General features: G+C 46.8%; 1 protein-coding gene across 1 annotated transcript; it reads left to right on the top strand.

The window, feature by feature from the left end:
* The first annotated feature begins 718 nt into the window (after nucleotides 1-718).
* On the top strand, nucleotides 719-15,027 carry CLN3 (CLN3 lysosomal/endosomal transmembrane protein, battenin). Its single transcript, XM_075179011.1, has 15 exons — nucleotides 719-835; nucleotides 1,820-1,898; nucleotides 2,101-2,191; nucleotides 3,477-3,527; nucleotides 9,739-9,818; nucleotides 9,903-9,988; nucleotides 10,097-10,169; nucleotides 10,520-10,663; nucleotides 11,033-11,154; nucleotides 11,233-11,279; nucleotides 12,164-12,232; nucleotides 12,308-12,363; nucleotides 12,704-12,797; nucleotides 12,875-13,021; nucleotides 13,675-15,027. The coding sequence occupies exons 1-15, from the start codon at nucleotides 790-792 to the stop codon at nucleotides 13,792-13,794; spliced, it is 1,305 nt and encodes a 434-aa protein (XP_075035112.1). The 5' UTR covers nucleotides 719-789; the 3' UTR covers nucleotides 13,795-15,027.
* Nucleotides 15,028-17,283: the final 2,256 nt, after the last annotated feature.

Raw genomic sequence — 17,283 nt, forward strand, 5'->3', positions numbered from 1 at the left:
TGTTTTAAATACGTATATGTTATTAGATTGTGAGAATTGCATCATATAAGTATATTCTATGCAATGCCTGGGCTGTTTTTAGGCAAAGTATTAAAATTATGAAATCCAGACTGATAAGTGATGTTAAGAGAAGAATCTCCAGGGGGCGATACGGGATACTCTTATGTGTAACACATCATTTCATAATTTGCCTATAAGCAGCCCATGAATTATATAGAAGTTATACTGTACAGTTTATCTTGAAAAAAGAGGGGCATATCAAGGACAAGTCTTTAAAAGCTGTGAAATTAGGGACAGTTATCAGCTATTTCCTCCTCTTTGGCCCAGCCATACAGATAAAGATTCATCATGAATAGTAGCACTTCTGCCTCACAGCACTGGGGTCATGACCATGGCCTTATCTGTGTGGAGTTTGTATGTTTTTCCCTGTGTTTGCGTGGGTTTCCTTCGGGTGCTCCGGTTTCCTCCCACACTCCAAAAACATACTGGTAGGTTAATTGGCTACTATCAAAATTGACCCTAGTCTCTGTGTGTGTGTGTTAGGGAATCTAGACTGTAAGCTCCAATGGGGCAGGGACTGATGTGAGTGAGATCTCTGTACAGCGCTGCGGAATTAGTGGCGCTATATAAATAGCTGCTGATGATGATGATGATGAATGGAGGAATTAACAGTGACTGTCGCTTTAAGGCATCCTGTCCATAGCAACAGTAACCGGGCAGGGGCGTGGCTGCAGAACCAGGAAGTGTTCCCGGATGTAGTGATCCCTGCAGAGCTGGGGGAGATCAGACATGGAGCGGAGGAGGATAGACGCGGGAGGCGGCTCTGACTCTGACGGTGAGAGACCTTGGCCCTCCAGCTGTGGTAGAACTACAGGTCCCAGCATGCACTGACAGCCATAGGCTGTGGTAGAACTACAGGTCCCAGCATGCACTGACAGCCATAGGCTGTGGTAGAACTACAGGTCCCAGCATGCACTGACAGCCATAGGCTGTGGTAGAACTACAGGTCCCAGCATTCTTTGCATAGGCTGATTGTGGAACTACAAATCCCAGCATGCACTGACAGCCATAGGTTGTTGTGTGACTACAGGTCCCAGCATGCAGTACCAAGCATAGTCTGTGGTGGAACTACAAGTCCCAGCATGCACTGCCAACCATAGACTGATGTGGAACTACAGGTCCCAGCATGCACTGACAGCCATAGGCTGTGGTAGAACTACAGGTCCCAGCATGCACTGACAGCCATAGGCTGTGGTAGAACTACAGGTCCCAGCATGCACTGCCAACCATAGGCTGTTTGCTACAGGTGCCAGCATGCACTGACAGCCATAGTCTGTGGTAGAACTACAAGTCCCAGCATGCACTGCCAGCCATAGGCTGTGGTAGAACTACAGGTCCCAGCATGCACTGACAGCCATAGGCTGTGGTAGAACTACAGGTCCCAGCATGCACTGACAGCCATAGGCTGTGGTAGAACTACAGGTCCCAGCATGCACTGACAGCCATAGTCTGTGGTAGAACTACAAGTCCCAGCATGCACTGCCAGCCATAGGCTGTGGTAGAACTACAGGTCCCAGCATGCACTGCCAGCCATAGGCCGTGGTGGAACTACAGGTCCCAACTTACCTTGCCAACTACAGGCTGTCATTGACTTACATAGAGAGCAGCTGCCAGGCCATGCTAGGACTTGTAGTTCCACAGCTTACAGGAAAGAAAGACCGTATCTGCTGCGTAAAGCAGAGCTGTCAGTCAGCTCTGAAGAGGTTCTGCAGCAGGTGAAGTGTCAGGCAGATTACCTAACCCCTGTGCTGTGTTACAGAGGAGGCAGGGGGTGGCCCGTCCGAGCCCTCGCCCCAGGCACAGAACCGCTCTCACTGGAGGAACCTGTCAGCGTTTTGGTGAGTACTCCAGGCTCTCTCACAGCTGACTACTAACGTCTCTTACTGTCTCTGTCATTAAACACATCCCTGGCGCCTCTCTCTGTTAGTGTGCGCACAAGAGGCAGCCATTGTTTATCAACATTCAGCCTATCACATAGAACAGACATAGGGCTGTCTCTTTCTGTCTCGCCTCGTCTGTCACGTATCTTCTGTCTCTCAGGTTACTGGGTCTGTGCAATAACTTTGCCTACGTTGTGATGCTGAGCGCTGCCCATGACATCCTGCGGACTGAGACCAACGAGACTTCAACCGTGAGTGTTCATACCCGAGACCTCTGTGATTGCAGGAACAGTCTAATGACATGTACTACACTAATCACTGCTGTTCCTGGACCTGTCACTTACACACCCTGGAGGTTAGTAATGAGCTGGATGCCCTGATCTTGCACTAGTACCTGTGCACCTACTCCTTATGAAGCTCAGCTCCTCCGCAGACACCTCCATCATCCTCTGTAAATCCAGCACTTTGGCAGAATTCTAGATACAGTTGTGCTCATTGTGCCACTTGGCAAGTCCAAAGCTGGTTTTGTACTGAGCAGCGCATCATCATTATCACCATCTATTTATATAGCGCCACTAATTCCGCAGCGCTGTACAGAGAACTCATTCACATCAGTCCGTCCCATTGGAGCTTACAGTCTAAATTCCCTAATATACACACACACAGACAGACAGACAGACAGACAGACAGACAGACAGAGACTAGGGTCAATTTTGATAGCAGCCAATTAACCTACTAGTATGTTTTTGGAGTGTGGGAGGAAACCGGAGCACCCGGAGGAAACCCACGCAAACACGGGGAGAACATACAAACTCCACACAGATAAGGCCATGGTCGGGAATTGAACTCATGACCCCAGTGCTGTGAGGCAGAAGTGCTAACCACTTAGCCACCGTGCTGCCCGTGTGTCTTAAGCTGGGTACACACCTATGCAGTTGTCGTGCAGATCAGACGATTCACTAGCCTTTGATCAGATATTGCACTAGTGTGTACGCTCCCACAATCATATTTCATCATTCAAAACACATTGCATCTGCTGATTGGGTTTTCTTCACTTCCTAAGAATCACAGTCAACGGTGGAACGATGTCGGGCAAATGTGGAAGTGTGTAGGCATTCACCACCAGCAGTGTAGGCAGATATCTGTAGTGTGTACAGAGTCACCATCTGTTCATCAGATGGTAATGACAGATCTGAAAGTAAATCATGTAGGTGTGTACACAGGAATCAGAGAGGTCAGACTGGGACGAGGACAGAGAGCCCTTGGGAAGAATCACCAGTGCAGTCATTTCTAGTGCTCGTGACTTGGGATATTGGTTTTGGTAGAAGAGGAACAGAAGAGTCACTGTTACTTTATCCGGGGAGAGAGCAGAAGAGCCAACGCTGCATTATTGTGCCAAGAAACACAACCAAAAACTGTGTAGAACTCAAACTGTCTATAGCTAAACCTCAGACATGTGCCTATTGTTTAGTCGTCATTATTTGTTTAAGTGTTTGATTTATATTTGCATAATAAGTGTCTTTTGTTGTCTCCCAGCTCAATGTTACAAACTCCAGTCACTACGACTACAACGAGATCTCCACCGCGGTACGTACACAAGATATCTTTATATCATTGTAGACTTTCTGCAAATAAATCGTTACCATTCCTTATGGCTGTTTCTCTTATGGACAATTATAGTTTGTGTTTTTATACTACAAAGAGATGGACCGATGGGTTGGTACATAGAGTTCTAAAGACAACGTGACTTGTACAGAGAACCAGGATGTACAGTGACACGTAAAGGTTCATACACTGATCAGATTGTAGTATAATAAGCAAACTGTATCGGGGGGCAGAGGTTCGCTCTTGGAGAGAACAGGTTGGCATAGGCCGAATCATGATGTGGGGAACCGAGGACCGTTGCTTAGTATTTAGATCCGTATTCCCTATATACTATATACAAACATGATTTGAATCGGGATTCCCGTGGTCTTTCCTATACACTCCATGTGTCGGGAACAGATAGTTGTGTAGTTCTTGTGTTTCACGTACAGGAAACAGGCTTTTGTTTGGAATCCCGGAGGAGCGGTGTGTGGCTGTCACCGTGATGTGGTTGGTGGTGGAGCGGTCACCAGGCCTCCAGTTTCTATGAAAGGATTTGAGAAAGTAGAGAAACCTCAACTCCTATCAGTCATCCTTGTACTTTATTCATTTACTGGAATTTATAACGGCAAATAGCCGGTATGATAATGGGATGTATCTGAGCTTTCTAAATCAGTTCCAACAATCTTTATTCTCTGTGCAACTCACTCTCTCTGTCTCTCAGTATAACCCGCTGTCTCTGTCTGTCGGTATAACCTGCTGTCTCTGTCTCTCGGTATAACCCGCTGTCTCTCTGTATAACCTGCTGTCTCTGTCTCTCGGTATAACCCGCTGTCTCTCGGTATAACCCGCTGTCTCTCGGTATAACCTGCTGTCTCTGTCTCTCGGTATAACCCGCTGTCTCTCGGTATAACTCTCTGTCTCTCGGTATAACCCTCTGTCTCTCGGTATAACCCTCTGTCTCTCGGTATAACCCTCTGTCTCTCGGTATAACTCTCTGTCTCTCGGTATAACCCGCTGTCTCTCGGTATAACCCGCTGTCTCTCGGTATAACCCGCTGTCTCTGTCTCTCAGTATAACCCGCTGTCTCTGTCTCTCGGTATAACCCTCTGTCTCTCGGTATAACTCTCTGTCTCTCGGTATAACCCGCTGTCTCTCGGTATAACTCTCTGTCTCTCGGTATAACCCGCTGTCTCTCGGTATAACTCTCTGTCTCTCGGTATAACTCTCTGTCTCTCGGTATAACCCGCTGTCTCTCAGTATAACCCGCTGTCTCTGTCTCTCGGTATAACCCGCTGTCTCTCGGTATAACCCGCTGTCTCTCGGTATAACCCTCTGTCTCTCGGTATAACTCTCTGTCTCTCTGTATAACCCGCTGTCTCTCGGTATAACCCTCTGTCTCTCGGTATAACTCTCTGTCTCTCGGTATAACTCTCTGTCTCTCGGTATAACTCTCTGTCTCTCGGTATAACTCTCTGTCTCTCGGTATAACTCGCTGTCTCTCGGTATAACCCGCTGTCTCTCGGTATAACCCGCTGTCTCTCGGTATAACCCGCTGTCTCTCGGTATAACCCTCTGTCTCTCGGTATAACTCTCTGTCTCTCGGTATAACTCTCTGTCTCTCGGTATAACTCGCTGTCTCTCGGTATAACCCTCTGTCTCTCGGTATAACCCGCTGTCTCTGTCTCTCGGTATAACCCGCTGTCTCTCGGTATAACTCTCTGTCTCTCGGTATAACCCGCTGTCTCTCGGTATAACTCTCTGTCTCTCGGTATAACTCTCTGTCTCTCGGTATAACTCTCTGTCTCTCGGTATAACCCGCTGTCTCTCAGTATAACCCGCTGTCTCTGTCTCTCGGTATAACCCGCTGTCTCTCGGTATAACCCTCTGTCTCTCGGTATAACTCTCTGTCTCTCGGTATAACCCGCTGTCTCTCGGTATAACCCTCTGTCTCTCGGTATAACTCTCTGTCTCTCGGTATAACCCTCTGTCTCTCGGTATAACTCTCTGTCTCTCGGTATAACTCTCTGTCTCTCGGTATAACTCTCTGTCTCTCGGTATAACTCTCTGTCTCTCGGTATAACTCGCTGTCTCTCGGTATAACCCTCTGTCTCTCGGTATAACCCGCTGTCTCTGTCTCTCGGTATAACCCGCTGTCTCTGTCTCTCGGTATAACCCGCTGTCTCTCGGTATAACCCTCTGTCTCTCGGTATAACTCTCTGTCTCTCGGTATAACCCGCTGTCTCTCGGTATAACCCGCTGTCTCTCGGTATAACTCTCTGTCTCTCGGTATAACTCTCTGTCTCTCGGTATAACCCTCTGTCTCTCGGTATAACTCTCTGTCTCTCGGTATAACTCTCTGTCTCTCGGTATAACTCTCTGTCTCTCGGTATAACTCGCTGTCTCTCGGTATAACCCGCTGTCTCTCGGTATAACCCGCTGTCTCTGTCTCTCGGTATAACCCGCTGTCTCTCGGTATAACTCTCTGTCTCTCGGTATAACTCTCTGTCTCTCGGTATAACCCGCTGTCTCTCGGTATAACTCTCTGTCTCTCGGTATAACTCTCTGTCTCTCGGTATAACCCGCTGTCTCTCAGTATAACCCGCTGTCTCTGTCTCTCGGTATAACCCGCTGTCTCTCGGTATAACCCTCTGTCTCTCGGTATAACCCTCTGTCTCTCGGTATAACCCTCTGTCTCTCGGTATAACTCTCTGTCTCTCGGTATAACTCTCTGTCTCTCGGTATAACCCGCTGTCTCTCGGTATAACCCGCTGTCTCTCGGTATAACCCGCTGTCTCTCGGTATAACCCGCTGTCTCTGTCTCTCAGTATAACCCGCTGTCTCTGTCTCTCGGTATAACCCTCTGTCTCTCGGTATAACTCTCTGTCTCTCGGTATAACCCGCTGTCTCTCGGTATAACTCTCTGTCTCTCGGTATAACTCTCTGTCTCTCGGTATAACCCGCTGTCTCTCGGTATAACTCTCTGTCTCTCGGTATAACTCTCTGTCTCTCGGTATAACCCGCTGTCTCTCAGTATAACCCGCTGTCTCTGTCTCTCGGTATAACCCGCTGTCTCTCGGTATAACCCTCTGTCTCTCGGTATAACTCTCTGTCTCTCGGTATAACCCGCTGTCTCTCGGTATAACCCGCTGTCTCTCGGTATAACTCTCTGTCTCTCGGTATAACCCGCTGTCTCTCGGTATAACTCTCTGTCTCTCGGTATAACTCTCTGTCTCTCGGTATAACCCTCTGTCTCTCGGTATAACTCTCTGTCTCTCGGTATAACTCTCTGTCTCTCGGTATAACTCTCTGTCTCTCGGTATAACTCTCTGTCTCTCGGTATAACTCGCTGTCTCTCGGTATAACCCTCTGTCTCTCGGTATAACCCGCTGTTTCTGTCTCTCGGTATAACCCGCTGTCTCTCGGTATAACCCTCTGTCTCTCGGTATAACCTGCTGTCTCTGTCTCTCGGTATAACCCGCTGTCTCTCGGTATAACCCTCTGTCTCTCGGTATAACCTGCTGTCTCTGTCTCTCGGTATAACCCTCTGTCTCTCTGTATAACCCTCTGTCTCTCGGTATAACTCTCTGTCTCTCGGTATAACTCTCTGTCTCTCGGTATAACTCTCTGTCTCTCGGTATAACTCTCTGTCTCTCGGTATAACTCTCTGTCTCTCGGTATAACTCGCTGTCTCTCGGTATAACCCTCTGTCTCTCGGTATAACCCGCTGTCTCTGTCTCTCGGTATAACCCGCTGTCTCTCGGTATAACCCTCTGTCTCTCGGTATAACCCGCTGTCTCTCGGTATAACCCTCTGTCTCTCGGTATAACCCTCTGTCTCTCGGTATAACCCTCTGTCTCTCGGTATAACCCTCTGTCTCTCGGTATAACTCTCTGTCTCTCGGTATAACTCTCTGTCTCTCGGTATAACTCTCTGTCTCTCGGTATAACTCGCTGTCTCTCGGTATAACTCTCTGTCTCTCGGTATAACCCTCTGTCTCTCGGTATAACCCGCTGTCTCTGTCTCTCGGTATAACCCGCTGTCTCTCGGTATAAGTCTCTGTCTCTCGGTATAACCCTCTGTCTCTCGGTATAACCCTCTGTCTCTCGGTATAACTCTCTGTGTCTCGGTATAACTCTCTGTCTCTCGGTATAACTCGCTGTCTCTCGGTATAACCCTCTGTCTCTCGGTATAACCCGCTGTTTCTGTCTCTCGGTATAACCCGCTGTCTCTCGGTATAACCCTCTGTCTCTCGGTATAACCTGCTGTCTCTGTCTCTCGGTATAACCCGCTGTCTCTCGGTATAACCCTCTGTCTCTCGGTATAACCCTCTGTCTCTCGGTATAACCTGCTGTCTCTGTCTCTCGGTATAACCCTCTGTCTCTCTGTATAACCCGCTGTCTCTTGGTATAACCCTCTGTCTCTCGGTATAACCTGCTGTCTCTGTCTCTCAGTATAACCCGCTGTCTCTCGGTATAACCCTCTGTCTCTCGGTATAACCCTCTGTCTCTCTGTATAACCCTCTGTCTCTGTCTCTCGGTATAACCCGCTGTCTCTCGGTATAACTCTCTGTCTCTCGGTATAACCCTCTGTCTCTCGGTATAACTCTCTGTCTCTCGGTATAACCCTCTGTCTCTGTCTCTCAGTATAACCCGCTGTCTCTCGGTATAACCCTCTGTCTCTCGGTATAACCCTCTGTCTCTCGGTATAACCCTCTGTCTCTGTCTCTCGGTATAACCCGCTGTCTCTCGGTATAACTCTCTGTCTCTCGGTATAACCCTCTGTCTCTCGGTATAACCCTCTGTCTCTCGGTATAACTCTCTGTCTCTCGGTATAACCCGCTGTCTCTCGGTATAACCCGCTGTCTCTCGGTATAACCCGATGTCTCTCGGTATAACCCTCTGTCTCTCGGTATAACCCTCTGTCTCTCGGTATAACCCTCTGTCTCTGTCTCTCGGTATAACCCGCTGTCTCTCGGTATAACTCTCTGTCTCTCGGTATAACCCTCTGTCTCTCGGTATAACCCTCTGTCTCTGTCTCTCGGTATAACCCGCTGTCTCTCGGTATAACTCTCTGTCTCTCGGTATAACCCTCTGTCTCTCGGTATAACTCTCTGTCTCTCGGTATAACCCGCTGTCTCTCGGTATAACCCGCTGTCTCTCGGTATAACCCTCTGTCTCTCGGTATAACCCGCTGTCTCTGTCTCTCGGTATAACCCGCTGTCTCTGTCTCTCTGTATAACCCGCTGTCTCTCGGTATAACCCGCTGTCTCTGTCTCTCGGTATAACCCGCTGTCTCTCGGTATAACCCGCTGTCTCTGTCTCTCGGTATAACCCGCTGTCTCTGTCTCTCTGTATAACCCGCTGTCTCTCGGTATAACCCGCTGTCTCTGTCTCTCGGTATAACCCTCTGTCTCTCGGTATAACCCTCTGTCTCTCAGTATAACCCTCTGTCTCTCGGTATAACCCGCTGTCTCTGTCTCTCGGTATAACCCGCTGTCTCTCTGTAGAACCCGCTGTCTCTCTGTAGAACCCGCTGTCTCTCTGTAGAGCCCGCTGTCTCTCGGTATAACCCTCTGTCTCTCGGTAAAACCCGCTGTCTGTCGGTATAACCCGCTGTCTGTCGGTATAACCCGCTGTCTGTCGGTATAACCCGCTGTCTGTCGGTATAACCCGCTGTCTCTCGGTATAACCCTCTGTCTCTCGGTATAACCCTCTGTCTCTCGGTATAACCCGCTGTCTGTCGGTATAACCCGCTGTCTGTCGGTATAACCCGCTGTCTGTCGGTATAACCCGCTGTCTCTCGGTATAACCCGCTGTCTGTCGGTATAACCCGCTGTCTCTCGGTATAACCCGCTGTCTGTCGGTATAACCCGCTGTCTGTCGGTATAACCCGCTGTCTGTCGGTATAACCCGCTGTCTGTCGGTATAACCCGCTGTCTGTCGGTATAACCCGCTGTCTGTCGGTATAACCCGCTGTCTGTCGGTATAACCCGCTGTCTCTCGGTATAACCCGCTGTCTCTGTCTCTCGGTATAACCCGCTGTCTCTCGGTATAACCCGCTGTCTCTGTCTCTCGGTATAACCCGCTGTCTCTCGGTATAACCCGCTGTCTCTCGGTATAACCCGCTGTCTCTGTCTCTCGGTATAACCCGCTGTCTGTCGGTATAACCCGCTGTCTGTCGGTATAACCCGCTGCCTCTCTCTGTATTGCAGGCGGTCCTCCTGGCTGACATCCTGCCCACGCTGGTGATTAAGTTCACAGCGCCATTCTACATCCACCAGATCCCCTACAAGTGAGCGATAATCCGACCACGCTCCCTGTATGTCCGTGTCTGTCTCTTCCCTGCGCTCCCAGTAACGACGTGTCTCTCTTTCAGTTACCGGGTGTCTCTCTGCATTATTACAGCAGCCGCCAGTTTTCTAATCGTGTCCTTCTCCACAGGAGTCGCTCTGAGCCTGCTGGGTGAGTCCAGCGTGTACATTAATGCGTGTGCCTGGTCATGAGACATACATGATATAGTAGTGTACAGTGTTGCAGTAGATGATAATAACATATATCTGTGTCTCTCAGGTGTGGTATTTGCCAGCGTGTCCTCTGGTCTGGGGGAGATCACCTTCCTCAGCCTCACAGCGTTCTTCTACAGGTAACACAACCCACGTCTGCTTCGTATAATGCGAACAGTCTGACACCGGATAGGTGTTACCAGACTTAATGTCCCATTTCCGTTACATTCTACCCCGTGTATTGCCCCGCTGCATGGTTCATGTGGCCACAGAGCATACAGGCAATAGCATCAGGCTGCCCTCTGGTGGGGCTCCCGGTGGTAACCAGCAGTCCACACTAGGAGTGTGATGTGGTGGATTAGTGACTACTGGTGGCTTCTCCTTTCCTGGTTTTGCTATGTCCTAAATCCTTATAACTTTACCCCTCATCATTCTTCCCTTTCTCTCTCTCTTTGCCGCTACTGATGTATTTACTAATATCTGCCCCCAGTGATGTGGTCTCTTGCTGGTCCTCTGGAACTGGAGGAGCCGGGATCCTGGGCTCCCTCTCCTACCTGGGCCTCACAGTGGCTGGTCTTTCTCCCCAGAACTCTCTGCTGCTCATGCTGGTCATCCCGGCCCTGCTCCTGATAAGGTGAGTGAGAGCGGGGGTACTGAGACTGATCACCTGAGATCAGTGTATGTCTTTATTCTTATATAGTATCCGCAGTTCTATATAGTGCTTCCCATGCATCGTTTATCTGGCCAGCAGAGCTTACAATCTAACTTTAGTGCCAGCGTTTCCAGTTTCAGTGTTTAATACTCAGTGCATCTAATTACTGAGCAATCCAAGCTTGCGAGCAGGGCTCTCTTACCTCTCTGTCTGTATGTATTACCCAGTATTGTTTTATTAATGTTTGTTCCCAATTGTAAAGCGCTACGGAATTTGCTGGCGCTATATAAATAAATGATGATGATGATGATGATGATGATGAACCCCTTCCCGTTCTCTCCTCTCGGACAGTTATTTTTTCCTGCTGCTCCCCCCGTCCTCTCTCCCGCGCTGGAAGTTCCCTAAAGGATTTAGCAGCACCCCCACGTCTGACCAGCGACCACTACTGGATGGCTCCTCACCTAGGAGGACAGGTACTGGGGAACAGCTGTCTAATGGGGTGATTACTCTTCTTGCGCTGATTTCTGACCGGCTCGCTGTGTTTCTTGCAGAGATCAGGCCTCCGCTGACGCTACCGCAGAAGTGGAAGATAATTAAGGTCAGACAAGATTGTTTCTATAACTTCACTGGCTGTTTCTGTTTCCATTCTGTACTCGATCGGTCTGTCTACACCTGTAGTCTCTTAGCTATACCTGCTAGCAGTCCCGATTTTTTGCTGGGCTGCGCAGATTTTCTGTGCCCAAAGGGGGCGTCGCCTAACGGAAAAAGAAGTTTTACACAGCATGAAATGGGAACGGTTTGGGCCGATCTGGTTGCAGTTTGGGTGAATTGACCTGATTTACCAACCAGAAATATATCTCTGGTATCTCTTGTCTGCTTTCTGTGTCTCTCTTACATTCTGCATCGTTGTATGATGATGATGTAAGATCATCCGATCCAGTCCGCCATCTCTCAGAAAGAATCAATAAACCTTAGAAATGTAAACATACATACACTTGTCTATTAGATTGGCTTTGGTTCTAAGATTTTACGCAGTTTTAGACCCCTCTGTTACATTCTATATGGCTGTCCCACCGGTACACAAGTGGATCTGAGTTAACCTGTCCAGGGGCTGATTTATTAAGCGTTTCGGAAGACTCCGCCCCCTTCAACAAATAACCTTTTGTAGTTGACCTATAAGTGGGAGGAGTCTTCCAAAACGTGTGAGGTTGTGTTTTGGCAGCACTTGTGAGACATTCAGCTGTCTCTTTGAATCTACCAGCAGCTTAACACACTGCAATCTGTCAGAGAGAGTGTCTGACGACTTGGGTCATGTGACATAATGAGCGCTACGTACGTTTCTCATTGGGACAAGATAATTTCTTACATGTTTAATAGCACATAACAAGCCTTGACTTACGTATTACTACATAGATAATCTGTATGTACTTGGATCAGATCCACGATCTCCCACTCACACTAGGTTCCTTATTTCCCCCATAGTCCCTCCTGAAGTACATGATCCCACTGTCCTTAGTCTACTTCGCTGAATACTTCATTAATCAGGGTCTGGTAAGTGGTGAATAATGAGGGAGGGGGCAGGCACTCGGGTATGTATTAATCTATCTGTCCCTCTTTTAATCTCAGTTTGAGTTGATCTATTTCCCAAACATCAAGATGAACCACTCGGAGCAGTATAGATGGTAAGTCAGCACCGGCTGCGGTAATACTGTGACCTCGCTGGACGTTGGTACATACCTCACGTCTCCGAGTCACCATTTATTTTAAGACCGTATACCAGCATGGGTGACATAGCACCAATAGCAGCCAATCAGATTTTAGCTTTTATTTGTCTAACATGCACTAAACTGGTTAAAGCTTGTGTCTGATTGGTTACTGTGAGGGTGACAGCAGAGCTCTGCTTTGTGTGCCTAATAAGTCTCTTTATCTTCCTCCATTTTATCTGTGTGGTCTTCACCAATATGTCTCCACCCCTGTCTCTATGTAATCTCTTCGCTCTTCTCCTATTTCTCCTGTTCTCAGGTACCAGATGCTGTACCAGGCCGGTGTGTTTGTGTCCCGTTCCTCCGTCCGATGTATCACCATCAGACACATCTGGGTCCTCTCCTGCCTCCAGGTAAGAAGGAGCCTGGTCTCCGATGCTCTCACAAACTCTCTTTTGCCTCTACTGACGCCATTTATCTACTTCCTCAGTGTGGAATCGCCACCTTCCTCCTTGTCGGGGTGGCCTACCTGTTCCTCCCTAGTTTGACGCTGCCGGTCATTTTCCTGATCATAGTATTTGAGGGACTACTTGGGGGTTCAGCCTATGTCAACACATTCAACAACATCGCGGTTGAGGTGAGTCCGCCCAGTTTCTCTCAGTATTATGATGTCTTCTACATTATGGAGTCATCATGTACATTATGTTCTTTACTTTAGAAGCCTTCAGAAAGTACTCAGGAATAGCTCATTGGCTAAGAGCATTGACTATATTATGACTATAACTTTGAGACGAGCTGGAGACCTTAAGTAGAATCCCATAGTCACCTTCCTGTGACCTCTGACCAGTCACTTTGTGTCCCAGGCACCTAAAACTTCATTGTAAAAGTGACTAAGTTTCCCACGTACCATAAGTAAAGGATGAAACAAGAGGTGAGAGATCCGTTAGACCGGTAGACTAATTGTTTAATCTCTCAGAGGCTTCTTGCATCTTGGTGGATCTGCCCAAGGTCTCGTGTCCATGAATTGATTATAAGTGGTAATATTAATGATCAAACTAAAGTGGACATCCCATATTTCATAAAACATACACTCGCCTCATGTTACCGGCAACCAAGAAGCTAGCTTCTTGAACATTGGTGGAATCTCGTTCAACCATCTTGGTGACTTGTAGAGCGCTTGCGTTCAGCAGACTGCAGAAGGATCCTAGGGAGAGGATATATGGGGAGAAATGTTTTGTATTAAGCGGCAGTCGTCCCTCTTCACATCTTTTATTCTTATGTCGCCCACAGAGTAAACCGGAAGACAAAGAGTTTGCAATGGGTGTTGCCTGTGTATCGGACACTCTGGGAATATCCCTGTCCGGAGCCATTGCCATTCCTGTCCACAACTACTTCTGTGGGCTATCCTGATGTCGTCCGTCCGGGGGTGCCGAGGACTCTGCATAGGAATCATGCCACCTCTGTTTGGACAAGTAAAGAATGGGTTGGGATCCCCCGGCACAGAGGACCCGGGAGCTACCCAACCGCACACTACAAACCGCACCCATTAGAATGCCGCAGAGCACCAAGTACACGGGACCTGGTGTACAAAGCGACTGACTGTGTACTGCGGATTGCCTGAGATTTGCACTAGCGCACCTAGAGGGTCTGCCCTGCGCGCTTTAAGAAGCGTCACTACTATTTGCGCCAAGTAGATGTGCGCCTAGGGCACGCAGAGAGGTGGCACGTTGCAAACGTCACGTCAAAGTCTAACCTCCGGCCAGTCTAGTGCCACCCCTTACTTAAATAAAACTTTTAGTTTTTCTCCTAAAATACTGCTTTGTTTACCCTCATTCATGGCTTCAATTAATCACAAGAGCGAGGGGGCTGTCCTTTATGTTTTAAATTAACATTATCTTATTATTATATTCTAATTTTGAATGCAGCGGCTAGACTGATTGTCCCTGCCGCACGTTCTTCTATTGCTGATCCGCTCTGGCAGTCCCTACGTTGGTTGCCGGTATTTTATAGAACCCAACATAAAATGCTTCTACTAACATACAAAGCCACTGACAAAACTGCACCAACCTCCATCACTTGTCTCAATATATCTCCCAACGTGACACCTCCGTGTGGCCGAAGATCTGCGCCTCTGATCCAAATTCATTATCAGCTCCCCTTCCTGGTTACAGGACTTTCTCTGGGCTGCACCCGCTCTGTGGAATTCCCGACCTTCAAGAGTAGATACAAACAAATTTTATACAATGCCATGAAAGAGAATTTAAAGATGGTTTTGGCCCATGAGCTTACACTCTAAGCGGTGCGGGGAACCAAGATGCATAAGGTAGTGGAATAATAATTGTAGCTGCTGGTGGGAAAGCATGTGGGTACTGTAAGGCAGAAGCATTATCAACCATCAATAATAAATCAGCCATTGGTGACTGGTATTACTGTGCGGTTACTGGCGGTATGACTGGACCAAAACACAATCTGTGACACTATATCAAACTCCTATTTTCCTATAGGCTGTAAGCTTGCGAGCAGGACCCTCTTACCTGTCTGTTCGTTAATTCGTATCTTTTGTTTCACAATGTTTGTTCCTAATTGTAAAGCAGTGCAGAGTATGCTGTCGCTATGTAAATATTAATATTATGTGTCACTTTTGCCTGTGTGAAGGTTTTTTCTTCCACTCAGAGGGGGTCTAGAAGTGGACAAATGCAAAACACCTCCCATTATATCTATTGCTCGCAAATACTGCCCTCTTATGCTGCACACCATAGGCAAATTGAGAAATATAAGTGCGCCATTGCAGATCAAGATACACAAAATACACTGCGCTTCAGCAGTTTCGTGTGTCGTAAATGAGGTCCATAGTGTACAAGGAATACGATAATAACCTGCAAAGTAAATAGCTGCACCATAAAAGTGTTATTTCTGTTAGGACTAGTCATTAACCTGTGCTTCTATTGCTATTTTCCAAACAAGGCCACATGCCCCTGTCTAGATATACACACAGTATTCGGCTCTATGGCATTCTTACCCAGTTAATGGTTCATATGCTCATCTCACACATATAGTACACTGTAAATAAACTACAGAGCTAAACAAAGAGCTATGCAGCACTACCTACAGGCTAGAAGCAGTACTGCAGCAGCTGTCTTGCTGAGGTTGCTAGAGTATATTAGGATAAGTGTGTTCAATATTTATCTCATTACACTCTCTCCTTATGTGATGTGTGCGGTCCACAAAAATGCTTTGATCAGAAACTTCACCTCATATAGATTTGTCCGTCTTTCAATTTCCCATAATCATCGGCTTTTCGGTTTTTCATTATGAATTTACAACCACTGGGGATATATACTGATGTCACGCTCATGAACGACGCTGTTTCTGACTCCCAAGTAATGTATCGGTGAGATTGTATAATTATTTTTGGAACCATTTCCATTCACTGTAACCCAATGACATCACTTTGTGCAAGCCTGGCCAACCTATGGCTCTCTAGATGTTGTGAAACTACAAGTCCCAGCATGCCCTGCCAGCTATCGGCTGGCTATCTACTGGGAAAGCATGCTGGGGCTTGTAGTTTCACAACACCTGGAGATTCACAGGTTGACCAGACCTGAAATTGACAGGCCGCATTTTCCTGCAGCTCCTCAATGATGTCTCTTGTCTCTAGTGAGTAGATTAATAATACCTCATCTGGTCTGTGTACTTATTTCTTCATTTTCTGCTATTAAATAATTGCTATAAAATGGAAAATATAACACTATGTGTTCACCAGAGGTCAGGAACACAACTATGAAGCAATGAATATAGTATATGGTTGCATATAATGATTCAAACTAAATCGTTTGAGGTTTTGTAAAGATCTAAGTCTTCTAGATGACAATCTTACCGTGTTCTGAATGATGTAATTCTCGTTCTGTATATAGGGACAGCTGCTCAGCACCACTTCTCCTGTGATGTATGTAGTTCTCAGTATCTCTTCTTATTCTGTATGTTAGAAAAATTGCACTTTACAACTTCTCATTTTAAATGATTGATGTAATCATCATCTATTCCTATTCTGTATAGATGGGCATAGTACTACTTCTTTTGATATCTCCTATTCTGTGTACTTGATGGATGTCACAGTATCTGTTTTTTATTCTGTGAATATTAATAATACCATAGTCCACGTCTCTGGAAATGTATAGTTGGTGTTATATTGTATATTTAGACAATTGCACAGTACAACGCCTCCTGTCCTGTATGCTGGGTATAATTATTGCCATCTCTTCTCAGTGTGTTTATACGGACAACAAACACAGTAACACTTCTCTGGTGTGTATTTGATGTAATGTGTGGTTTGTAGACGGGGCTAGTTGCACTGTGCTACATTTCTTTTGTATGCTCCGTGTAATTCCCAGTACCTTATTCTGAATGGATAGACAAATAAATTTAGCAATATTTATAAAACTGTTTTAGTATGTTTAGCCATATTTACCAACAACAGTTGAAACAGTGTTGAAAAAACGACGTCACAGGAGTATAAAAACGATATGGCAACATTTATACTTAACACAGAAATGCGTTAATGGTCACTGAAAGAGATGGGTTTACAACATTTTTGATTTCCTTTCATGCGCCTTATTTAAAACTTGTCTTATGACTTTCACAGCCAGCAAGGGAAGGGGTTCTTTACGGTAAGGGCAGTCAAGATATGGAATTCACTGTCAGGGAAGGTTGTGATGGCAGATTCAATAAATATGTTTAACAAAAGGTTAGACAAATTTTTAGCAGAAAAGTGTATCCAGGTATACGGCCGTTAATTGAAATGAAGGATAGTAGTGGATATAGGGTAAAAATAGGACTGTAATATTGGGTCTGGGGGGATTTTAACAATTGAAACAGATTGGCGGTTGCTTACTCTGGATC

Source organism: Mixophyes fleayi, chromosome 7 (genome assembly GCF_038048845.1).
Source record: "Mixophyes fleayi isolate aMixFle1 chromosome 7, aMixFle1.hap1, whole genome shotgun sequence".
NCBI lineage: Eukaryota > Metazoa > Chordata > Amphibia > Anura > Limnodynastidae > Mixophyes > Mixophyes fleayi.